This window comes from Artemia sp. Qi Xiang Cuo, chromosome 1 (genome assembly GCF_049724085.1).
Source record: "Artemia sp. Qi Xiang Cuo chromosome 1, ASM4972408v1, whole genome shotgun sequence".
In the NCBI taxonomy this organism is placed as follows: Eukaryota; Metazoa; Arthropoda; class Branchiopoda; order Anostraca; family Artemiidae; genus Artemia; species Artemia sp. Qi Xiang Cuo.
In genome coordinates, this window is record NC_142794.1 from 42,682,274 (window position 1) to 42,709,379 (window position 27,106).

At 36.8% G+C, this 27,106-nt stretch overlaps 1 protein-coding gene across 1 annotated transcript in view; it reads left to right on the forward strand.

Moving 5' to 3' along the window:
• Positions 1-400: 400 nt before the first annotated feature.
• LOC148956336 (uncharacterized) overlaps positions 401-27,106 on the forward strand; it is a 49,112-nt gene continuing 22,406 nt past the window's right edge. The window contains exons 1-4 of the mRNA XM_089104873.1: positions 401-606; positions 1,210-1,442; positions 2,493-2,897; positions 18,756-18,972. Of these exons, the coding sequence (XP_088960999.1) occupies positions 406-606; positions 1,210-1,442; positions 2,493-2,897; positions 18,756-18,972 (1,056 nt within the window). The 5' untranslated portion in view covers positions 401-405. The remainder of the gene's footprint in view (positions 607-1,209; positions 1,443-2,492; positions 2,898-18,755; positions 18,973-27,106) is intronic.

Genomic DNA, 27,106 nt, shown 5'->3' on the forward strand with positions numbered 1-27,106 from the left:
CTGTTTTAACTATTATATCGTATCAAACATCTTAAATTGTTATTGAAATTATTGGTTGAAAATTAAAATTGTTTCGCTATCAGGAATAATCAAATATATAATATTCTAAAGTTCTTGCAGTTGCAATCTAATAGTATATTAAACAGGAAAATCGTCTTGAAATTTGCACGAAATATTACAATTTAGAAAATTCGCAGAAATTGCCTATTTTTGTAGCTACTTTTGTTTGATTAAATAATCCTCGTTACACATTGAACAATACGGAAATAGAATCTATCTCACGTCAAATTATAGCCTGTAACCTCATTGGTAGAAAAAATCAGTTATAGGTTATGTTTGAGCAGATCAAACGTTTGTTTGAATCTGATAAGATATATGCATATAAATCTTAATAAAAAGATGAAGATGGTCAGTGACGGCGAAAGAACAATGTTTTCCTTATACGTTATTGGCTTATGTGTCACGCTATGTGCGTGTCAGAATACAGGGACGCTTAATGTAGAAACTCCTCTTCCAATGAACATGCAGGTCTGCTCAGCCCCAGGAAGCTGCCAGAATGAAGCAGGTGGTATAGTTCTAGATGCCAACTGGAGATGGACTCATAAAGTAAGCTACTTGACTGTTCTTTTATGTGTTTGTACAAATCCCTTTACAGCTTTTTGGAAGCAATGTGCATTCCATTTTTATTTTTTTGCTTTCTCTATTCACTTATTAATTAAATGCACTTACTTGTAGGAAAATGTATTTTTAAGAGATCCTAAGATAGCTCATTTTATCTGTATTAAACTGTTTCATTATCTTTCTTATACAATTGCTCATTTACATCCTTACTTTTTCGCGAAAAAAAATGAAAATAATTATAGGCTTTGTCAAACAAAAAAAAAGCTAACAAAGATAAAAAGAATTCTACCAATCTTGCAGTTAAACCTTAGTTGTTCTTAGCCAGTGAATCAAATTTAATTAAGCTATTTGCTCTGGCACCTATTTCCACAAATATAGGGGAGGATGCCAAGTTTTTTCCAATTTTTTAACAAATATACAACAAAAGGTTTGGTTCCTTTTAATATAAGCGGGATTTCTTTTATTTTTAAATGAAAATATAAAAAAAGATATTTTTCAAATGCCCGTCCTCCGATAATTGTCCTGTGTTATTAGGCATTTAAAATATTTTATTCTGGATATAATGTTTAACTTTCTATTATATTTAAGATAGATGATTACGTCAACTGCTACACAGGTAATATCTGGGATAGCGCCCTCTGTCCTGATCCTGACTCTTGTACAGCCAACTGTGCTATTGAAGGAATTGCTCAGAGTGAATGGGGTGGAACTTACGGTATTGGAAGCACTGGCAACGAGCTATCAATCAGACTGGTGACCCAGGGCCAATATTCAAAGAATGTCGGTGCCAGAACTTATTTGCTTGATTCTAGCATGCAAAAGTAAGCTTTCTATATTATATGTCACGTACAGTCTTTATGCAAACGCTTCCCAGTCCACGAAATATTATTTAAGCCATACTTGGGGTCACTAGAAACGTATATTAAATATAGCCCATTTTTATTAGCATTTATAACGGTTTGATTCTTAGCTTCGAGTATGAAATAATCACTATTCTAATCAAACAGTCTTAATCTTTTGCTAACATAGTATCATGAAACTAATTATAATCCAAATTGTACCTACCTGTAATGCTGACAAAACACTATTAAAGGCCAAAACTGTTTTCACACAATTTAGAAACTCCCATGATTTCAGTTATGTCACTTTTGACAGACACATGATGTACAGTGCTTCGAACACATCAGCAAACCGAAAACAATCATGTAAGTGATGCTCACTTCATGACAGTTGTTCTCCTTTTTTTTTTTTTTTTCTTTTTTTTTTTTTTTTTTTTTTTTTTACCATCCCTACCTTGAAACTGACTTAGTTGACATTGTGCAACGTGCCAAAATAAAGACCCATCTAAAAAATTATTTCGACCCATCTTTGGGTCGAAATAATCCAAAGGGCGTTTTGCGACCAAACTGAAAACATTTTCTATTTTCAACTGTACTTTAAGAGCGTATGTTCTAAGTGCAAATTTACTCTCAAATGTTAATTTTCAATGGCCGCTTGACCTGTCATTTGCTTCTTATATCCATGCTGAAATTTCTGGATTCCGTATTTTGAAAAGTTTTGTAATCTCACGCATCTTTAGTTTTTTGTCAGTTTTTAACTTTCTGAATACTATTTGAAAAAAGGTTAAAACTCATGAGTGTAAGTGGATTTCACAATTTTTCACTAAATCACCTTTAATATAATTGTAAAAATTTGTTGTAATGGTACTGGAATGCATCGGTAGATTATTGAAATATATTTTTACCCCCTATTGCATATAAACTACATTTTCAAAATAAGCTAAGAAAAAACTAAGATAAAGAATTATATAATTAAAAGGTGACACTTTTTGGAAAAAGAGAGATTTATCAGCAATATCTTTTCTATTTTAGGTACTACATGTTCAGCCTCCTCAACCGTGAGTTCACCTTTGACGTTGATGTATCTCAATTAGCCTGTGGCATGAATGGTGCACTTTATTTCGTTGAAATGGAGGCTGATGGTGGCGCTAGCAGATTTCCAACAAACAAAGGTGGTGCAAAATACGGTACTGGGTATTGTGATGCACAGTGTCCTCATGATGTCAAGTATATAAACGGAAAGGCCAACAGTGGAAGTTGGGAGCCTTCACCAACAGATCCTAACTCTGGTAAAGGCTACTATGGAACTTGCTGTGCAGAGATGGACATCTGGGAAGCAAATAGAGAAAGCCAAGCATACACGACCCATCCATGCAGCGTTACAGAACAAACTCAGTGTGAGGGCATTGAATGTGGAGATAATGCCTCAGGAGATCGGTGAGTGTGATATTTAAGATTTTTCATAAGTATTTTTCATCAACAGTTTCTTATTAATATTGACTTTTATTTTGGCAAAATGTTGCTTAGGCAAAAACTTCAACGATTATTGAGCAACTTAAAAGTTATTTTATTGTCGAAAATGTATACACCAAACGATAGAAAATGAAAACTAAAACTAATATACACTACAATCTTTTTGGGCTGGTCAATGTTTTGAGTGTTATGAGCCTCCGAAAATTTTACTTTATGTATAATTTTAGTGACTTCCAATTTTATATGTACAAGTTTGTACTTGTTTTGTGAAAAATGTATACACCGATCGACAGAAAGTTTAAAACTGAAGAAAAAACTTTCTAAGTTTTGAATTTAGTTTCCTATTTTGGAAAAAAACAGGCGTGGCAAAACAATATCAGCATTCAAAAGATAAGGTCGGAAAATTTTCAAATACTTGTAACTTTTAAAATACTTGTCAGTCCCTAAGGGTGACCAGAAATATTTTTGCTGTATTTTTGGTACATCTATCACCTAGTATACACATATTTGACAAAAATGGCCTATAATTTGCTCAAAATTTACCAATATTTGATTTCAAACTTTAAAGTATTCTTAACACAATTACGAATTAGAATAAATTAATGCTACAAAAGAGAGAAAAAAAGAAAAGTGTAATTAAAAGCTTGGGCAATCCTCTTATAATTTGGAAGGCTAAGACTACACAACATTAAAATAATATTCTAATTAGTTTTAATTATTGTAAAAAAACATACGTTAGGTGGATCCAAATAGAAAATATGTGGTATTAATATGATGTTAAGTTTTAAACTACTTAGAAATAAAAACACTTTCTTAGCTAGCCTTGCACAAAATCCTAAAGATAATTTTCAAATTGATTTTCATGATAAGTCTCAAATTTCAACCTTTTGGAACCCTGCCGAGTATCCCTCCTTCCTCATTTCTGTTACTGCCGAAGCACTTTTTTCTGGACTGTTTCTTTTTTGACTGTAAAATACTGAGCAAGGGCTAACTTGAATAACTGTTATGAAAAATGTACTTCTGTATTTCCAAATGATCCTTCGGTTAAAAAACAATATATATATATATATATATATATATATATATATATATATATATATATATATATATATATATATATATATATATATATATATATTTATAAAGGAAATTTTTCAGTAGTCGTCCCCTCAGAAAATGCTTACACCCATTCCCCAAAGATGAACTTCACTGTAACAGAAGAGGCTGCTATTTCATGGAATATTTTCGGGTCTTAAAAGAAACGCCACATTTGAAGGCCGATTCGACAATAAAAAGAATATATGAGAAGTCATATCATAGGCAGCGCGCTAGCGCTGCCTAAGTAAAGAACGATGTGGGCACAATGTGTGTTATTTTTCTCCATACCCGGGCACTTTCTATCGAAGGAGTTGTCGTAGAAACTTAGAAATGGATTAATTCGATTGTAAATTGGAGTGGCTAGTGCCCTTTTTATTAATCGAAAGTGATTGGAGGGCAACTACCCCCCCCCCCATGCCCATCATTCCCTCCAAACACATCCCATCAAAATTTTGAGATAGCCATTTTGTTCAGCGTAGTTGATTTCCAGATAGAAAATATGTTTTTGAGGAGTAAACTCCCCCACAACCCTCGGGGCAAGGTATTTAAGTTACGCCCTGAGGGTATATAAGAACGATGTTGGCACAATGTACTATTTACTATTTTTTTTCTCTTTGGAGCAGGGCACTTGATATGGAAGGGGTTGTTGTAGATACTTCAAAAGGGGCTCATTCTATTGGAAATTGAGAGTTCTAGTGCCCTTTTTAATAGTCGAAAGTGATTGGAAGGCAACTAGCCCCCCCCCCCCCACGCCCATCATTCCCCCAAATACATCCAATCAAAATTTTGAGATAGTCATATTGTTCAGCGTAGTTGATTTCCAGATAGAAAATATGCTTTGGAGGAGGACACTCCCCCACAACCCTCGGGGCAAGGGTTTTAAGTTATGCCCTGAGGCCAAATAAGAACGATGTTGGCACAATGTACTATTTTTTTTCCTTAAGAGCAGGGCACTTCATATGGAAGGGATCGTCGTAGAAACTTCAAAAAGGGCTCATTTGATTGGAAATTGAGAGTTCTAGTGGCCTTTTTAATAATCGAAAGTAATTGGAGGGCAACCAGCCCCCCCCACGCCCATCATTCCCCCAAACACTTCGAATCAAAATTTTGAGATAGCCATTTCGTTCAGCATAGTTGATTTCCAGATAGAAAATATGTTTTTGTAGGAGGGCACTCTCCCACAACCCTTAGGGCAAGGGTTTAAAGTTATGCCCTGGGGGCCTATAAGGTTTTTATAGAAGGCGTTGTCGTAGTAACTTCAAAACAGGCTTATTCGATTGGAAATTCAAAGGGCTAGTGCCCTTTTTAATAGTCGAAAGTGATTGGAGTGCAACTAGCCCCCCCCCCCCCCTGACGCCCACCATTTCTCCAGACACATCCAAACAAAATTTTGAGATAACCATTTTGTTCAGCGTAGTTTATTTCCAAAAAGAAAATATGTTTTTGAGGAGGACACTCCCCCACAACCCTCAGGGCAAGGGTTTTAAGTTATGCCCTGGGGGCATATAAGGTTTTTATAGAAGGCGTTGTCGTAGAAACTTTAAAAAAGGCTCTTTCGATTGGAAATTCAAAAGGCTTGTGCCCTTTTTAACCGTCGAAAGCGATTCAAGGGCAATTAGCCCCCCCCCCACGCCCATCATTCCCCCAGACACATCCAATTAAAATTTTGAGATAGCCATTTTGTTCAGCGTAGTTGATTTACACATAGAAAATATGTTTTTGAGGAGGACACTCCCCCAAAGCCCTCAGGGCAAGGGTTTTAAGTTATGCCCTGGGGGCATAGGGGAGACCAGCTCAGGTTATGTCCTGGGGGCATATAAGGTTTTTAAAGAAGGTGTTGTCGTAGAAATTTCAAAAAAAGCTCATTCGATTGGAAATTCAAAGGGCTAGTGCCCTTTTTAATAGTCGAAGGTGATTGGAGGGCAACTAGCCCTCCAACGTCAATAATTCCCCCAAATACATCCAATAAAAATTTTGAGATAGCCATTTTGTTCAGCGTAATTGATTTCCAGATAGAAAATATATTTTTGAGGAGAACACTCCCTTACAACCCTCAGGGAAAGGATTATAAGTTATGCCCTTGGGGGCATATAAGGTTTTAATTGAAATCTTTGTCGTAGAAACTTGAAAAAGGGCTCATTCGATTTGAAATTCAAAGGGCAAGTAATCTCTTAATAGTCGAAAGTGATTTAAGGGCAACTAATCTCTCACGCCCATTTTTCCCCAAACACATCCAATCAAAATTTTTAGATATCCATTTTATTCAACGTAGTTGAAAGTTTTGGAAATTACGTATGTAAGGATGACAATCCCTCCCCCCACAGCCCTCAGGGCAAGGGCTGTAAGTTATTGAAAGTGTTGTCGTAGAAACTTCAAAAGGGTTCATTCAATTGGAAATTGAAAAAGCTAGTGTCATTTTTAATAGTTGAAAGTGATTGGATAGCGACTAACGCCCTTCTCACGCCCACCATTTTCCCAATCACATCCAATCAAAATTTGTTGATATCCAATTTGTTCAATGTAGCTGAACGTTCTGGAACGTTCGCGATCGCGCTGCCTAAGGGAAAAACGGGGACACTCGGGAACGAGACAAGAAACGGGGACTAAGTAAAGAGGAGGACACTCTCCCATAACCCTCAGGGCAAGGGTTTTAAGTTATGCCCTGGGGGCATAGCCTACAAGAATGATGTTGGCACAATGTATTATTTATTAATTTTTTCCTTTAGAGCAGGGCACTTCGTATCGAAGAAGTTCTCGTAAAAACTTTGAAAAGGGCTCATTCAAATGGAAAGTGGAGTTGCTTGTGCCGTTTTTAATAGTCGAAAGTGATTGGAAGGCGACTAACACCACTTTTACGCCCACCATTTCCCGAAACACATCCAATCAAAATTTTAATATAGCCATTTTGTTCAGCGTAGTTGATTTTTGATAGAAATTATGTTTTTCAGGACAGTCCCCCACAGCCTTTAGGGGAAGGGTTGTAAATTCTACCCTGAGGGCATATAAGGTTTTTATTGAAAGTATTGTCGTAAAAACTTCAAAAAGGGCTCATTCGATTGGAAATTCAAAGTGCTAGTGCCCCTTTTAATAGTCGAAAGTAATTAGAGGGCAATTAACCCGCCTATCACCCCCACCTTTTCCCCTAACACATCTAATCAAAACTTTGAGATAGCCATTTTATTCAACGTGGTTTTAAGTTCTGGAAATTAGGTCTTTGAAGATGACAACCCCTCCCCTCTCCCACAGCCCTCAGGGAAAGGGTGGTAAATTATGCCCAGGGGGCATATAAGGTTTTATAGAACGCGGTGTCGTAGAAACTTCAAAAAGGGCTCATTCGATTGGAAATTGAAACGGCTAGTGCCCTTTTTAATAGTCGAAAGGGATTGGAAAGAAACTAAAACCCCTTCCACGCCCACCATTTCCCCAAACACATCCAATAAAGATTTTGAGATAGTGTTTTTGTTCCTCACAGTTCAAAGTTCAGGAAATTATACCTTTGAGCAGGACACTCCTCCCACAGTCTTCAGGGCAAGGGTTATAAGTTATGCTCTGGTGGCATATATGGTTTTTATTGAAATCTTTGTTGTAGAAACTTGAAAAAGGGCTCATTCGATTGGAAATTCAAAAAGCTAGTGCCCTTTTTAATAGTCGAAAGTGATTCGAGGGCAACTAACCTCCCTCTCACGCCATCTTTTCTCCAAACACATCCAATTAATTTTTTAGATATCCATTTTATTCAACGTAGTTGAAAGTTTTGGAAATTAGGTCTTTAAGGAAGACATCCCCCCCCTACCACAGCCCTCAGGAAAAGAGTTTTAAGTTATGCCCTGGGGGCAGTATAAGGTTTTTATTGAAAGCGTAGAAACTTCAAAAGGGCTCATTCAACTAGAAATTGAAAGGGCTAGTGCCTTTTTTAATAGTTGAAAGTGATTGGATAGTGACGAACGCCTCTCTGACGCCCACAATTTTTCCAAACACATCAAATAAAAATTTTGAGATATCCATTTTGTTCAACGTAGTTAAAAGTTCTGGAAAATAGGTCTTTAAGAATGATACCCCCCCCCCCCAAACAGGGCAAGGGTTGTAAGTTATGCCCTGGGGGCATATAAGCTTTTTATTGAAAGTTTTGTCGTAGAAACTTCAAAAGGCTCATTTGATTGGAAATTTAAAGGCTAGGTGATTTTTAATAGTTGAAAGTAATTGGAGAGCGACTACCGCCCCTTTCACGCCCACCATTTCCCCAAACACATCCAATCAAAATTTTGAGATAGCCATTTTTGTTTAACGTAGTTGAAAGTTCTGGAAATTCAGTCTTAGAGGATGACAACCACCCTAACAGACCTTAGGGTAAGGGTTATAATGTATGCCCTGGAGGCATATAAGGTGTTTATAGAAAGCGTTATCGTTTCCAAAAGGTTTCATTCGATTGGAAATTGAAAGGCCTAGTGCCCTTTTTAATAGTCGAAAGTCATTGGATGGCTTGACATTTTTCATAGGCTAGTTAAGAACGATGTGGGCACAATCTGTTTTTTTTTTTTTTTTTTTTTTCATACCCGGGCACTTCGTATCGAACGTGTTGTCATAGAAACTTCAAAAAGAGCTCATTCGATTGGAAATTAGAATGGCTAGTGCCCTTTTTCATAGTCGAAAGTGATTGGAGGGCAACTATCCCCCCCCCACGCCCAGCAATCCCCCAAACACAACCAAACAAAATTTTGAGATAGCCATTTTTTTCAGCGTAGTTGATTTCCAAATAGAAAATATTATTTTGAGGAGGACACTCCCCCACAACCCTCAGGGCAAGGGTTTTAAGTTATGCCCTGAGGGCATATAAGAACGATGTTAGCACAATGTAGGCTACTATTTATTCTTTTTTCCTTTAGAGCAGGGCACTTCATATGGAAGGGGTCGTCGTAGAAACTTCAAAAGGGGCTCATTCGATTGGAAATTGAGAGTTTTAGTGCCCTTTTAAATAGTCGAAAGTGATTGGAGGGCAACTAGCCCCCCGCCCCGCCCATCTTTCCCCCAAACACAGCCACTCAAAATTTCGAGATAGCCATTTTGTTCTGCGTAGTTGCTTTCCAGATAGAAAATATATTTTTGAGAAAGACACTCCCCCACAGCCCTCAGGTCAAGGGTTGTAAGTTATGCCCTGGGGGCATATAAGGTTTTTATAGAAAGCGTTGTGACAGAAACTTCAGAAAACGCTCATTCGATTGAAAGTTCAAAGGGCTAGTGCCCTTTTTAATAGTGAAAAGTGATTGGAGGGCAACTAGCCCCCCCACGCCCTTCATCTCCCCAAACACATCCAATCGAAATTTTGAGATAGCCATTTTGTTCAGCGTAGTTGATTTCCGGATAGAAAATATGTTTTTGAGGAGGACACTCCCTCAGAGCCCTCAGGTCAAGGGTTTTAAGTTATGCCCTGAGGTCATATAAGGTTTTTATATAAGGCGTTGTCGTAGAAACTTCAAAACAGGCTCATTCGATTGGAATTTCAAAGGGCTAGTGCCCTTTTTAATAGTCGAATGTGATTGGAGGGCAACTAGCCCCCCCCCTTCCACGCCCATCATTCCCCCAAACACATCCATTAAAAATTTTGAGATACCCATTTTGTTCAGCGTAGTTTATTTCCAGATAGAAAATATATTTTTGAGGAGGACCTTCCCCCACAACCCTCAGGGCAGGGGTTTTAAATTATGCCCTGGGGGTATATAATGTTTTTATAGAAGGCGTTGTCATAGAAACTTCAAAACAGGCTCATTCGATTGGAAATTCAAAGGGTAGTGCCCTTTTTAATAGTCGAAAGTGATTGGAGAGCGACTAACGCCCCTCTCACACCCACCATTTCCCCAAGCACATCGAATCAAGATTTTGAAATGATCTTTTTGTTCCACGAAGCTCATTGTTCATAAAATTAAACAATTGAAGAGGACACTCCCCCCACAATCTTCGGGACAATAGTTATAATTCTTGCCCTGGGTATCTATAAGATTTTTAGTGAAATCTTTATTGTAAAAACTTAAAAAAGGGCTCATTCGATTAGAAATTCAAAGGGCTATTGCCCTTTTTAGTAGTCGAAAGTGATTTGAAGGCAACTCAACCCTCTCTCACGCCCTTCTTTTCTCCAAACACATCCAATCAATACTTTAGATAGCCATTTTATTCAACGTAGTTGAAAGTTTTGGAAATTAGGTCTTTGAGGATGACAACCCCCCCCCCCCAGTCCTCCGGGCAAGGGTTGTAAGTTATGCCCGGGGGGCGTAGAAGGTTTTTATTGAAAGTGTAGAAACTTGAAAAGGGCTCATTCAATTGGAAATTGAAAGGGCTAGTGCCTTTTTTAATAGTTGAAAGTGATTAGAGAGTGACTAACGCCCCTCTCACGCCCACCGTTTTCCCAAACACCTCCAATCGAAATTTATTGAAATCTTTGTTGTAGAAACTTGAAAAAGGGCTCCTTCGATTGGAAATTTAAAAAGCTAGTGCCCTTTTTAATAGTCGAAAGTGATTTGAGGGCAACTAGCCCCCCTCTCACGCCCATCTTTTCTCCAAACACATCCAATCAATTTTTTAGATAGCCATTTTATTCAACGTAGTTGAAAGTTTTGGAAATTAGGTCTTTAAGAAAGACACCCCCCGCCTACCACAGCCCTTAGGAAAAGAGTTTTAAGTTATGCCCTGAGGGCAGTATAAGGTTTTTATTGAAAGCGTAGAAACTTCAAAAGGGCTCATTCAATTGGAAATTGAAAGGGCTAGTGTTTTTTTAATAGTTGAAAGTGATTAGAGAGCGACTAATGCCCCTCTCACGCCCACCGTTTTCCCAAACACATCCAATCAAAATTTTGAAATATCCATTTTGTTCAACGTAGTAGAAAGTTCTTGAAATAAGGTCTTTTAGTATGATGACCCCCTCAGAGCCCTCAGTGCAAGGGTTGTAAGTTATGGCCTGGGGGCATATAAATTATGTATTTAAGGATGACAAAACCCCCCAGAGCCCCAAGGGCAAAGGTTTTAAGTTCTGCCCTGGGGGCATATAAGGTTTTTATAGATAGAGTTGTCGCAAAACTTCAAAAGGGGCTCATTCAATTCAAAATTGAGAGGGCTAGTGCCCTTTGTAATAGTCGAAAGTGATTGGAGGGTAACTAACCCCCCTCTCACGCCCACCATTCCTCCAAACACATCCAATCAAAATTTTCAGATAGCCATTTTGTTCAACGTAGTAGAAAGTTCTGGAAAATAGGTGTTTGAGAATGACACCCCCCCCCAAAAAAAAAAAACAAGGCAAGGGTTGTAAATTATGCCCTGGGGGCATATACGCTTTTTATTGAAAGTTTTGTCGTAGAAACTTTAAAAGGGCTCATTTGATTTGAAATTGAAAGGGCTAGGGCGATTTTTAATAGTTGAAAGTTATTGGAGAGCGACTACCGCCCCTCTCACGCCCACTATTTCCCCAAACACATCCAATCAAAATTTTTAGATAGCCATTTTTGTTTAACGTAGTTGAAAGTTCTGGAAATTCGGTCTTAGAGGATGAAAACCACCCTAACAGACCTTAGGGTAAGGGTTATAATGTATGCCCTGGAGGCATAGAAGGTGTTTATAGAAAGCGTTGTCGTTTCCAAAAAGGGCTCATTCGATTGGAAATTGAAAGGCCTAGTGCCCTTTTTAATAGTCGAAAGTGATTGGAAGGCTTGACATTTTTCATAGGCTAGTTATGAACGATGTGGGCACAATTTTTTTTTTTTTTTTCTATACCCGGGCACTTCGTATCGCAAGAGTTGTCGTAGAAACTTCGAAAAGGGCTCATTCGATTGGAAATTGGAGTGGCTAGTGCCCTTTTTCATAGTCGAAAGTGATTAGAAGGCAACTAGCCCCCCCCACACCCATCATTCCCCCAAACACATCCAAGCAAAATTTTGAGATAGCCATATTGTTCAGCGCAGTTGATTTCCAGATAGAAAATATGTTTTGAGGAGGACACTCCCCCACTACCTTCGGGGCAAGGGTTTTAAGTTATGCCCTGAGGGCATATAAGAATGATGGTAGCACAATTTAGGCCACTATTTATAATTTTTTTTTTTAGAGCAGGGCACTTCATATGGAAGTGGTCGTCGTTGAAACTTCACAAGGGGCTCATTCAATTTGAAATTGAGAGTTTGAGTGGCCTTTTGAATAGTCGGAAGTGATTGGAGGGCACCTAGCCCCCCTCCCCCCCACGCCCATCTTTTCTCCAAACACATCCAATCAAATTTTTGAGATAGCCATTTTCTTCAGCGTAGTTGCTTTCCAGATAGAAATTATGTTTTTGAGGAGGACACTCCCCCACAACCTTCAGGGCAAATTTATGCCCTGGGGGCATATAAGGTTTTTATAGAAGGCGTTGTCACAGAAACTTCAAAAAAGGCTCGTTCGATTCGAAACTCAAAGGGCTAGTACCGTTTTTAATAGTGGAAAGTGATTGGAGGGCAATAACCCCCCCCCCCCCCGCACCCTTCATCTCCCCAAACACATCCAATCAAAATTTTGAGATAGCCATTTTTTTCAGCGTAGTTGATTTCCACATAGAAAATATGTTTTTGAGGAGGATACTCCCCCAGAGCCCTCAGGGCAAGGGTTTTAAGTTATGCCCTGAGGTCATATAAGGTTTTTATAGAAGTCGTTGTCGTAGAAATTTCAAAACAGGCTCATTCGATTGGAAATTCACACAGCTAGTGCCCTTTTTAATAGTCGAAAGTGATTGGAGGGCAACTACCCCCCCCACCCTTCCATGCCCATCATTCCCCCAAACACATCCAATAAAAATTTTGAGATAGCGATTTTGTTCAGCGTAGTTGATTTCCAGATAGAAAATATATTTTTGAGGAGGACCTTCCCCCTCAACCCTCAGGGCAGGGGTTTTAAGTTATGCCCTGGGGGCATATAAGGTTTTTATAGAAGGCGTTGTCATAGAAGCTTCAAAACAGGCTCATTCGATTGGAAATTCAAAGGGTAGTGCCCTTTTTAATAGTCGAAAGTGATTGGAGAGTGACTAACGCCCCTCTCCCGCCCAACATTTCCCCAAACACATCCAATAAAGATTTTGAGATGGCCATTTTCTTCCATGCAGTTCAAAGTTCAGGAAATTATACCATTGAGCAGGACACTCCCCTCAGTCTTCAGGACAAGGGTTATAAGTTATGCCCTGGGGCATATAAAGTTTTTATTGAAATCTTTGTCATAGAAACTTGAAAAAGGGCTCCTTCGATTGGAAATTCAAAGGGCTAATGCCCTTTTTAGTAGTCGAAAGTGATTTGAAGGCAACTAAACCCCCTCCCACAACAATATGTTCCTCTAACACAACCAATCAATATTTTAGGCACACATTTTATTTAACGTAGTTTATAGTTTCTGAAATTTAGTACTAGAGATTGACAACCCCTCCCCCCCCCCACAGCCTTTCAAGCCCGGGGGGTAATTTATAACTTGGGGGTGTAATAGGTTTTTATTGAAAGCGCACAAACTTGAAAAGGGCTCATTCAATTGGAAATTGAAAGGGCTAGTGCCTTTTTTAATAGTTGAAAGTGATTAGAGAGTGACTAACGCCCTTCTCACGCCCACCGTTTTCCCAAACACATCCAATCAACATTTTAAGATATCCATTTTGTTCACCGTAGTAGAAAGTTCTTGAGATAAGGTCTTTTAGTATGATAACCCCCTCAGAACCCTCACTGCAACGGTTGTAAGTTATGGCCTGGGGGCATATAAAGTTCATATATTGAGTTGTTAAAAAAATTTCCAAAGAAGTTCATTTGAATGGAAATTGAAATTGCCCTTTTTAATAGTCGACAGTGAGCAGAATCATACGCCCACCATTTCCCCAAAAACATTCAATCAAAGTTTATAAATAGCCATTTTGTTCAACGTAGTTGAAAGTTCTGGAAATTATGTATTTAAGGATGACAAACCCCCCTGAGCCCCAAGGGCAAAGATTGTAAGTTCTGCCCTGGGGGCATATGAGGTTTTTATGGATAGACTTGTCGTAAAACTTCAAAAGGGGCTCATTTAATTCGAAATTGAGAGGGCTAGTGCCCTTTGCAATAGTCGAAAATGATTGGAGGGTAACTAGCCCCCCTCTCACGCCCCCCATTCCACCAACTACACCCAATCAAAATTTTAAGATAGCCATTTTGTTCAACGTAGTAGAAAGTTCTGAAAAATAGGTCTTTGTGAATGACCCCCCCAGAACTCAGGGCAAGGGTTGTAAGTTATGCCCTGAGGTCATATAAGGTTTTTATAGAAGTCGTTGTCGTAGAAATTTCAAAACAGGCTCATTCGATTGGAAATTCACACAGCTAGTGCCCTTTTTAATAGTCGAAAGTGATTGGAGGGCAACTACCCCCCCCCCTTCCATGCCCATCATTCCCCCAAACACATCCAATAAAAATTTTGAGATAGCGATTTTGTTCAGCGTAGTTGATTTCCAGATAGAAAATATATTTTTGAGGAGGACCTTCCCCCTCAACCCTCAGGGCAGGGGTTTTAAGTTATGCCCTGGGGGCATATAAGGTTTTTATAGAAGGCGTTGTCATAGAAGCTTCAAAACAGGCTCATTCGATTGGAAATTCAAAGGTTAGTGCCCTTTTTAATTGTCAAAAGGGATTGTAGACCAACTAACGCCCCTCTCACGCCCACCATATCCCCAAACACATCCAATAAAGGTTTTGAGATAGCCATTTTGTTCCATGCAGTTCCAAGTTCCTGAGAAAATTATACCTTTGAGCAGGACACTCCCACCACAGTCTTCAGGACAAGGGTTATAAGTTATGCCCTGGGGGCATATAAGGTTTTTTATTGAAATCTTTGTCTTAGAAACTTGAAAAAGGGCTCCTTCGATTGGAAATTCAAAGGGCTAGTGCCATTTTTAATAGGCGAAAGTGATTTGAAGGCAACTAACCCCTCTCTCACGCCCATCTTTTCTCCAAACACATCCAATCTATATTTTAGATAGCCATTTTATTCAACGTAGTTCAAAATTTTTGAAATTAGGTCTTTAAGGATGACAACCCCTCCCCCCCTCCCCCCATAACCCTCAGGGCAAGGGTTGTAAGTTATGCCCTGGGAGCGTATAAGGTTTTTTTGAAAGTGTAGAAACTTGAAAAGGGCTCATTCAATTGGAAATTGAAAGGGCTAGTGCCTTTTTTAATAGTTGAAAGTGATTAGAGAGTGACTAACGCCCTTCTCACGCCCACCGTTTTCCCAAACACATCCAATCAACATTTTAAGATATCCATTTTGTTCACCGTAGTAGAAAGTTCTTGAGATAAGGTCTTTTAGTATGATAACCCCCTCAGAGCCCTCAGTGCAAGGGTTGTAAGTTATGGCCTGGGGGCATATAAAGTTTATATAGAAAGTTGTTATAGAAATTTCCAAAGAAGCTCATTTGATTGGAAATTGAAATTGCCCTTTTTAATAGTCGAAAGTGAGCAGAGTAATTAACCCTCTTACGCCCACCATTTCCCCAAAAACATTCAATCAAAGTTTATAAATAGCCATTTTATTCAACGTAGTTGAAAAATCTGGAAATTATGTATTTAAGGATGACAAACCCCCCTGAGCCCCAAGGGCAAAGATTGTAAGTTCTGCCCTGGGGGCATATGAGGTTTTTATGGATAGACTTGTCATAAAACTTCAAAAGGGGCTCATTCAATCCGAAATTGAGAGGGCTACTGCCCTTTCTATTAGTCAAAAGTGATTGGAGGGTAACTAACCCCCCTCTCACGCCCACCATTTCCCCAAACACATCTAATCAAAATTTTCAGATGGCCATTTTGTTCAACTTAGTTGAAAGTTCTGGAAAATAGGTCTTTGAGAATGACCCCCCCCCCCAGAACTCAGGGCACGGGTTGTAAGTTATGCTCTGGGGACATATAAAATTTTTATTGAAAGTTTTGTCGTAGACACTTCAAAAGGGCTCATTTGATTGGAAATTGAAAGGGCTAGGGCCATTTTTAATAGTTGAAAATGATTGGAGAGCGACTAACACCCCTTCCACGCCCACCACTTCCCCAAACATATCGAATCAAAATTATTAGATAGCCATTTTCCTCCACGCAGTTTAAAGTTCAGGAAATTATACCTTTGAGCAGGACACTCCCCCACAGTCTTCAGGACAAGGGTTATAAGTTATGCCCTGGGGGTATAAGTTTTTATTGAAATGTTATAAAATAGAATATTGAAAAGAATAGTCTTCATTCTTTGGGCTGACTAAACGAATCTGGAGAAGAACCCTCAAAGAATACAAGATGTAAAACCCTGCCAAAAATTCAGTCCAAAAGGAGGTGTTTCCAAAGCTATCGAAGCTCCTCTGGGATGAGCTGGCAAAGGATGACAATGCCAACCTTCAAAATGGGTTCACAGCATGCTTTGACAGAAAGCGTTGCATGGAAAAGATTCCCGATAAGCCATCAAATGACAAAATCCGTGAGGCAGTTGGTGATTCTGTCATAACTTCCTTTAAAAATAGGCGGTTTGTCAATGTTGGTACTGTGTCGCGTAAGCAAACAAAGCTTAACAAGGCTCCTGGAAAATCACTAGCTGAATCGACTGACAGAGAAGATGAAAGTCCTGAGGATTTAAGGACGAGTGAAGTGAAATCTGGCAAAGCTAAAATGAAGCCGAATAAAGGAAAGGGAGCCGGAAAAAAGTTACGAGAAGTCCTGAATCTTGACTGCTCATCTGACGACGCATCAGACAACTTGTCGGAAAAACTGTGCGACGATTCCAGTGAACTTAGTTGGGATGAAGGCCAGAACAGTGAACATGAGGACGGGGACAATTCTACTTGTAAGAAGGACTCAGGTCTCCCAATTAGACTGTCTGACTTCTATGCTGTGTTCTAGGAGAAAGATTTCTACATTGGGCGAACAGAAGACTTTCCAGATGAGGGGATGGTGAAGTTCAAATTTATGGAACGTATGAGCAATGCTGACTTCAGTTACAACTGGCCCAAGAAAAATGATGTCAGTGTTGTTGAAGAAAGATATGTTTTCGCTGGACCACTCGTTCGAAAAGGACATGGTCCCTTCTAAATTGCAGGGCATCGTGAAGTTACAAAGTCATACAAAAAACTTTGCAAAGAACACAAATTCTAGCCCCCGGTTTTCCAGGATTTTTCTGCAAGTTCTTTTTTTGACATGATCTTAGTCTAGTTTTCTGTAATTTTGTTTTTAATTTTGTTCAATATAAGTGACTTTTTTTTACATTGAATATTAGAGGAAAAAGTCCGTAAATAAGTGGTTGTTCAAACTTACCGAAAGCATGGCCAACTTTGAACAAATTGGGAAACTACATGAACAGTGCATAAAATTAAATAACGTCGTTCAAAGTTGGACGAAGTGTGGGTAACTTTGCACACCATTTTCAAAAAAACAATATGACCTTGTTGGAAGGAATAGAAAAAATCTGTAACGTCCACCCTCTTCAGCGGTCAGAAATACATATGGAAATGTGTTTCTAGGTTGTTATGTTACCATTTACAAAATTTATTGCGAAATAAAGGAGAAAAAAAGGTACTTTTAGTTCAAAGTAACCTCGTTTAATATCCTTTTTAATAGTGGAAAGTGATTGGAGGGCGACTAATCCCCCTCACACGCCCACCCTCCCTTTTTTTCATTATTTTTAAAAAAAAAAATTTTCCTTAAAATTAAAAAAAAAATCACTGTGTTAAATCTAAATACCAAAAAGGCATCTCAGTCATCCCAAGAACGTCTGAGGGTATTATGTTCAAACTTTCGGGGCTACTTCTGCTCTTAAAACTTAACCAATTCAAAATAGCGTAAGTGTTTCCAAGCTATCAAATAAAGTAAACAGATTGTTTTGCGAATGGTATCAAGTTTTCTATTTCAGGTCAACTAAAGGAGGTATGAAACTAAATTAAACACTGCTATTTGTGTCCAGATTTTTAAAAGGGTGTATGTTTTTAAAAATAGCTGAAAATTTTTCTCCAGCATACAAATAGCAGGTCAAACTATAAAGTCTTAAAAAAAACGGAAAGATTTAAAGTATTATTTTCTTTTTCCCTGAAAAGACTATGTCAATATAAAATGAACAGAAATTAATTTAAAAAAAATTTCCATAAAATATGTTTTTCAAAGAAAAGTAAAGAACTCCGTTGAACCAAAAATGAGCAAAAATAAAATCAAATAATATACTAAGCTTTAAACTTCCACAAATTAGGATCGATGAATAAACGAAACCCAAAACGAATACAAATTATAATAAATAACTGAGTCAAACTCTTAACAAGCAGAAATTAACATTAGTAGGGCTTAAAACCCCTATGCCTTCCCAAGGCCAGAACAGAATTTGAACTTTACTGAAAAAATACAAATGAATGCGCATTGTCAGTTTAATATACATATACTGATATTTATTAATCAAAATGTTATTATTATTTGATTTATTAAAGCTATGAAAGTAAAAACATTTATATTTTTTCAGTAGAGTGCAAATTATGTTCTGGTCTTAGGAAGGCTTAGAGGTTTTAAGCCCTACTCATGTTAATTTCTGCTCCTTTTGGGTTTCATTTATTTATCGATGCTGATTTTTGGTAGTTTCACGCTTGTTAGATTATTTGTTTTGTTTTTTTGCTCATATTTGGTTTAATGGAGTTCTTTACTTTTCTTTGAAAAACTTATTTTGTGGAAAAAGTTTATTTAATTAATTCTGAAAAGGCCATAATTCTAGCTATAATGGTGTTTGTGACAAGGACGGGTGCGACTTCGCTTCTTACCGACTCGGCGATAAAACTTATTATGGTACTGGCTCTAATTTCAAAGTGGATACTTCAAGAAAAGTCACAGTAGTAACTCAGTTCATAACATCCGACGGTACTGATAATGGTGACTTGCAGGAAATTAGACGCTTTTATGTTCAAGATGGGCAGAGAATAGAAAACTCTTTCGTAAGTAAAAATAAATAATTCCCTTATCATTGAGGCTGTCGTACACGGAAAAAATTAAAATAGTTGCAAAATTACATGCGAAAATTAACACGCATTATTACCAACTGGTTTTACCCCGTGGCAAAATAAAGACCCGAGCGTTCATTTTATAGTGTGCTTTTAATTGCTCAATATTTGTCGCATTAGCATCTGCACAATATGATTGCAGTGCAAAAACAGAAATAATTCCAAAAACAAAAGTGTTATTCGATTATGAGCCCAAATGAAGGGGTTATATTCGTAGATATTTGTTTTCCGAATTTTCCCATTAAAATTTTTCTATTCCAGCAGCACAAAATTGATATTTCATTTTCTTCGTTTTGGGCTGTTTGGACGAAAGTAATTCGTAATTTTGCTCGTTGTCAATAGATGAAATAAGATAAGATATTTGCCTTGAGAAAAGGTCCATCATAAGCCAGGATTTTCCATTTCTCAGTTCAAAGTGTAAAAAAATAAATTCAATAAGGAAAAGAAATAGCAAAGGCAAAATAGGTCAATAAATAAAAAAAAAGATAAAACAATTTGATTTCAAAACATTAGTTTTTTAGAACAAAAATTTCAAAAGAATACTGACTGAAGCTTATATCAACACGTAGCCAGAGCGAACGAATCATTCGTTGAAATAATTAAGCCAAAGCTTCGTGTCATAAAATTAATCAAAAAAGCAAAAGATGGAAAGTCATAATATGTTAAAAATACTAAAAACCAGTAAAACTAATGAAACTTATCAAAAGATAAAAAAAAGTTCATAAAAAAGTGAGGAAAAAGAAGGAACCGGTTTAAATTTTTCTGTAATGTAGGGGGACAACGATTTCTCATATCTGGAGTAAAGGCAGCGAATGAGGTACAAGATAGGTAAGGGCTGAGAAAGAATCCGGGGTTGCCTGATAATGGGTGGGGAGTTCCTTTTGGAGAAATTTTTTTCCATGGTGGGGTTGGGTATTACATTAATTTGAAAAATGAAGGCATAACGGAACAGTATTCAAGCGTTTCTTAGCTTAGCGTTTTTTTTTTGTTTTTTGTTTTTTTAAGAAGGGAGAATGGTACTTTATCTTCTTTTATTTTTATTCGAAGGGCTCTTCTTTTGATTGGTTCAATTCCAAAAGTCTTAGATAAGGGTCTTTGCTATTGCAATAGATAGATGGTTTATCTCAGTGCACTCTGCAACAACATAAGTTTTGTCAACCATATTTTTCTCTAAGATTGACATGTCAGTCACACAAGGAGTCAACGAGTATTATTAACACCGTTCTCGATGTTTTGTGAACATATTTTTAAGAGCATAAAAATCAGCTTTTATGAAATTCTAAATTTAAAGACTTTCTGGGGAAGTGAGTCTTAGACGCTTTTAGACGCTTTCAAGACAATGTATTTTTAGACCGTCTATAGAATCTCCAACCATTTCCATCTTAGCAAAAGCTCACTTCGTGGATTTTTTTTTCACCTTAAAGTCAAACGCAGTATTTTAAAATGCCAATTATGGCAAAAAGTTCTAATATTCAACAGTTCTAAAGTTGAATTAAAATCAAGCTGATAGACTGTGAGGAAAAATTTAAGAGCCATGGCTAATTGGAGAAAAGGCCAAAATAGAAAGTCTGAGTGAGAGGCAAAGCTGGCATAAGCTTTAAGAATTAGAGTTAGCAAATGTTAGAAACTCCTGTGATTCCACTCAGGATCTTCATATTTGACTATATATTGAAATAAAACTTAGTTTAGTTCTAAATTGATCTACTTGTTCAGATATAGTATTAGTTTATATGCGATTGATCATGGTTGCAGCAGTAGCTGCTACTTAGTAAAGAGCGAACCACATCCCATAGTAGCCAAAAGTTAAAAAACGCGTTTTGAAAAAAACTTCCAAGTGAAAAAAGATTGCCATCTGACACTAACTCAGGAATGATAACTATTATTTCGGTTCGTCTTAAAAGTAAAAATTTATTGCGAAAAGAAATTTATGGAGATTTCGAAAAAACCCTGAAACCTTTCAAAAATGGTGTCAGATCAAAATGAAAAGTGTACCGTTGTAATCAGCATGGATGAAAACCTTTTTCAGGGAAATTACAGTCCCCCTCCTCGAACAACAAGGAACATCACATTTTTGCATCGGTAGCACTGACCTGTCTCCCGTTTTTTTTCAGTAGGTATAGCGGGCTACCAAAACATCGTAGAGAGATGCTTAATGGATCATTGAAAAGCTATTTCTCATATCTACGTGCTTTTTATAAATTTTTCCATCTGCAAGTGCCATATGGCACTAAAATGGCACTTTTTGTGCCATTTCTAAAGGGGTGGGTCTAGCAAACTAACAAAACATCGTAGACAGTTGTTTAATAGCTCACATAAAAGCCATTTCTTATATCTACGTTTTCCCTATAAAAATCTACTATCTGCAAGTGCCACATGGCACTAAAAAGGGCACTATTGGTACCATATCTCAAGGGGAAAATCTGGGACTAGTGGGCATCCAGAACTTCTTAGAGAGATGTTTAATGGCTCATTTGAAAGCTATTACTCATATATACGTGTTTATTATCATTTCTACCCTTCCTAAGTGCCGTATAGCACTAAAAATGGCGCTTATGGGGCCACTTCTTAAGTGGAAAAGCTTGGAAGTATAAATTAGTATCATTGTAATAGTCATGGTCCTAAACCCTTAACTGAAGATTTACAAACAACCCTCCCGTATACTCCCCCTCCCAGCGTCCTTAGTAAGTCTCATTAGTCCGTTTGGATGATTCACTACGAACTCTTTAACACGGTCAGCCAACGTTGAGGCTCGCAAAAATGATTTTTAGAATATCAAATGTTCTTAAGAGGAAGAGATGCATAGAAGGACAAATATTTGGATCTCAAAATTCTAAACTTCTATTCCTTGAAGTATCCCCTCCCCTCCTCCTATTCGAAAAAGTTCAGTTTGCCAAATATAGTTTAATGCTCTCACTCTTTACAATATAAGCTTTTATTAACTCAATGTTTTATAATAGCCAATTACAAATGTATTTTTTGAATAAGGTCCAGTAACTTTGCTGTTTTTGATGATATGACTCTCCATAGTCTTTGGGAAAAGGACTGTAAGTTGCACAACTTGGTCCTACAAAAACAAATAGATTGAACTCGATCATCAGCCGCCCTAGTTCAGTTACTAGCGCGTTAGACTTTGAATCAGAATTAATTTTAAAAAAACAATGTTTTTCCGAGGGAAGTAAAGAGCGAAGTTGAAACTTAAAACGGACAAAAATTATTACTTCACAGCCTATCTAATATACATCAATAAAACTACTACAGATTAACAAACTAATTATGTTTCCCTATGTTTTAAGGATTATAGAAAACTAGCGCTTTACCTAAAACACAAAAGTCAAGTATAAGAAACAAGAATATTGGTTTAGGAGTCAAAAGTATTTAGCCTGACAACAACAAACTAATCTGTAAAGTCTTACATAGTCTTTCCATAGTCTTACACCAGTTGTGACATCAGTAACTTTCAGTATACAATTAAAATCATCTTAAAAACATGACTGTAAAATTAAAATATCAGTGTAAAATTAAATATTTTTTAATAACCGCAAAGTAGCTGAATAGCATACAGAAATGTTTGATTGATTTATCAGGTTGTATTTTCGTCTCGCCAGCTATAATACGAACAGTGAGTAATATACAATCTTAAATTTTAATAAATATGCTTTAGTATTAATTGAAACGGGGATCAAATAAGAAATAATATGAACTCTGGAAATCTGGTTATTTCTCTCTATACAACAGTGAATTTCAAGCTATGATAAAAATTCTAAAGCTAATCAATAGTCCTAATACTATCAACCTATCAAGATGGTTTTACTTTAACTTGTCTACAAACTAATCATCACTTATCTTTTTCTGAACCAAAACCAGAGTCAGTCATTGAACTGAGCCATTGCGCAGAAGTGATACCATATTAAACGAAAAAAATAAAATGAAACAACAATCCTAAAATTGATTGTTGCTTTATCAAACAGTTCGTGGTAACGAACTGTAAGTAAGGAGCGACACGGCTCAATAGTAACCGAAACTCTAAAAAACGAATTTTGATACCAATAGATACATCAAAAGAATTAGATTTTTTTGCTGATTTCAAATATATAAGTTTCATCAAGTTTAGTCTTACCCATCAAAAGTCAAGCGCCTGAGAAAATTTGCCTTATTTTCTGAAAAAGGAGGAAACACCCCCTACGAGTTATAGAACCTTAATGAAAATGACACCATCCGATTCAGCGTATCAGAGAACCCTACTGTAGAGATTTCAAATCCCTATTTGAAAAAATGTGGAATTTTGTATTTTTTTGCCAGAAGAAAGATCACGGATGCGTGTTTATTTGTTTTTTTTTTGTTTTTGTTTTTTCGGGGTGATCGTATCGACCAAGTGGTCCTAGAATATCGTGGGAGGGCTCATTCGAACGGAAATTAAAAGTTCTAGTGCCCTTTTTAAGTGACCAAAAAAATGGAGGGCAACTAGGCCCCCTCCCACGCTCATTTTTTCTCCAAAGTCACCCGATCAAAATTTTGAGATAGCCATTTTGTTCAGCATGGTCGAAAATATAATAACTATGTCTTTTTCGATGACTTAATCCCCCAAAGTCCCCGAGGGGAGGGCTGAAAGTTATGAATTTTACACAATGTTTACATATAGTATTGGCTATTGGGATGTATACTGACGTTTTCAGGGGGGATTTTTTCTGGTAGTAGGGGGGAATTGGTCGGGTGTTATGTGAGAGGATCTTTCCATGGGGGAAGGGACATTACTATGAAGGGGGCGCCGGATTTTCCAGCATTATTTAAAAAAAACGATCAGAAATTAAATAAGAAAATTTTTTTTTTTTAACTGAAAGTTAGGAGCGACATTAAAACTTAAAACGCTAGTTTTCTATTATCCTAGAAACATAGGGAAACATAATTAGTTGTTTATCTGTATTAGTTTTATTGATATATATTAGATAGGCTGTGAAGTAATAATTTTTATTTGTTTTAAGTTTCAACTTAACTCTTTACTTCCCTCGGAAAAACCTTGTTTTTTTTTTTAAATTAATCTTTGTTCGTTTTTTATTACAATTTGACGTTGAAACAACGCTGCCATGATGTTTCTTATTTATACGGAGTAATGTATGTTCGTTTTAATTTTTAATCTCATTCCTTAGTTTCAGTTGAAAACTTTATTTTAATGTAATTTCTAATATACCGATCTAGGGAAGATAAGACACCTCTAGAAAATACTGTAGACAACCTTGATTTTTCCTGGTAGTTGGGGGGAATGGGTTGGGTGTTATGTGGGAGGATCTTTCCAGGGGGGAAGGGACATTGCTATGAAGGGGGTGCCGGATTTTCCAGCATTCAATTATCCTAGAAACATAGGAAAACAGAATTAGTTTTTTATCTGTATTAGTTTTATTGATGTATATTAGATAGCCTGTGAAGTAATAATTTTTATTTGTTTTAAGTTTCAACTTAACTCTTTACTTCCCTTGGAAAAACCTTGTTTTTTTAAATTAATCTTTGTTCGTTTTTGATTAAAATTTGACGTTGAAACAACGCTGCCATGATCTTTCTTATTTATACGGAGTAATGTATGTTCGTTTTAATTTTTAATCTCATTCCTTAGTTTCAGTTGAAAACTTAATTTTAATGTAATTTCTAATATACCGATCTAGGGAAGATAAGACACCTCTAGAAAATACTGTAGACAACCTTGATTTTTCCTGGTAGTAGGGGGGAATGGGTTGGGTGTTATGTGGGAGGATCTTTCCATGGGCGAAGGGACATTGCTATGAAGGGGGTGCCGGATTTTCCAGCATTATTTAAAAAAAACGATCAGAAATTAAATAAGAAAACTATTTTTTTTAACTGAAAGTTAGGAGCGACATTAAAACTTAAAACGCTAGTTTTCTATTATCCTAGAAACATAGGGAAACATAATTAGTTTTTTATTTGTATTAGTTTTATTGATGTATATTAGATAGGCTGTGAAGTAATAATTTTTATTTGTTTTAAGTTTCAACTTAACTCTTTACTTCCCTCGGAAAAACCTTGTTTTTTTAAAAATTAATCTTTGTTCGTTTTTGATTAAAATGTGACGTTGAAACAACGCTGCCATGATCTTTCTTATTTATACGGAGTAATGTATGTTCGTTTTCATTTTTAATCTCATTCCTTAGTTTCAGTTCAAAACTTAATTTTAATGTAATTTCTAATATACCGATCTAGGGAAGATGAGACAACTCTAGAAAATACTGTAGACAACCTTGACAGCTACGAAAAACTTTCAGTCTATAATATATCGTTCATTACCCATACTTCACAAAACAATACATGTTTTTCAGGAAAGTTTATTTTTCGATGAACAAAAAGCTGCTTTTACTCGGCCGACTTCGCCTGAAAAAAACATAATGAAGACAGGGCTTTATAAATTGCCTACTGACTACCAGACACTAGAAGACTACTTTAACAAAAGAAAGCTGTTTAAGGGCTCATTTAAAAGCTTATATTTATACCTAATCGCTTTTTATAAATTTGACTTGATAGCAAATTCCCATAAAGTGCCCTTTTGGTTGTTTCTCCAATTTTTTTTTAATGAAAAAAGTATCTTTTCCAAGGAAATGACCAACAAAATGTGTTTTTCGAAACCTAGACAGGAGCAAAAAACTAATAGGGCAAGGATGTCCTTTCTCCTCAATTACCGTCATTAAAACTAGCACACAGGCTTCATCGCAGAGGGAAATTTGAAGGTTTAATTCAAAACTGTTGATCGTTCAAGTTAAATTTTTGGTAGATTTCTAGTTGAAAAGTTTTTACTTTTAGTTAATTTTTTTTCGCAATAACCTTTTAGTTTTAAGATGATTTGGCGATTTATGACACTTACTAAGAGGGTACTGAGGGGGAGTATATGTGAGGGTTATTACAAACATCAAATTAAGGGCTTTGGACCAAAATTATTGCAATGGTACCGTTTTATGCTTCCAAACCCTTCCACTTAGAAGTGGCACCAAAAGTGCTATATGGCACTTATGGATGATAAAAAGCACGTAGATATGAGTAATAGGTATAAAATAAGCCTTCCCGGGATATGCTTTAAAAAATGAGTGCATACCATTTGCAAAAATAGTGGATTATCTGAAAAGTAATCAAAAGAAGGGACAAACCATGATTGAAAAAAAAATCCAAGCTGGAATCGAACGCATGATAATCTAATTTTAAGTCCAGCGCTGTACTAACAGATCCACGCCTCTAATAATGTAATTTAATATATTAGTGTTTGTAGGAGTTTAAATGCGTAGCTTATCAAGAGGACCTGGAGGAGGAACATGCGGGAAGTGTTCATGCAAACTTCCAGTCAAGGGTTTTGGGCCAAAATTATACAGTGATACCATTTTATGTTTCCAAGATTTTCTACTTAAGAAGTAGCACCAAAAGTGTTGTTGTGAGTGCTCATTTACGGATGGTAGAATTGATAAAAAGCACTTAGATATGAGCCGAATTTTTCAAATGAGCCATTAAACATCACTCTAAAGAGTTCTGATAGCCCACCAGCCCCAGCTTTTCCACTTGAGACATGGGACTAAAAGTTCCGTTTTTAGTGCCATTTGAAACTTGCACATGATGCAATTTATAGGAAGAGCGTAGATATGAGTAATATTTCTTTTTTTTAGCTATCAAAAATCTATCTATGATGTTTATGGTAGCCTGCTAGCCCCACCCCTTGAGAAATGGCATAAAAAATGCCTTTTTTTGTGCCAAATGGCAACTGCAGATGGCGGAATTTATATAAACCAAGTATATATGAGAAATAGCTTTTGAATGTACTCTTAAGCATATCTCTATGATGTTCTAATAACCTGCTCGGCCTGAAAAAGAAGATAAAACAACCGTTTTACTGTTTTTAAAGTTTAGTTACTATGGGCTGTGGGTCGCTCTTTACTAGGTTGCAGCTAATGATTCAACCATGACAAAGAATTCATTGCAAATTTTCCCCAGAAACTAGTTAACATTGAAATATGTAAAATTTGTGGAATTTGTAAAAACCTAGTAAATATAAGCCATAGCTTTCAGTTGAGCCATTAAACATCTA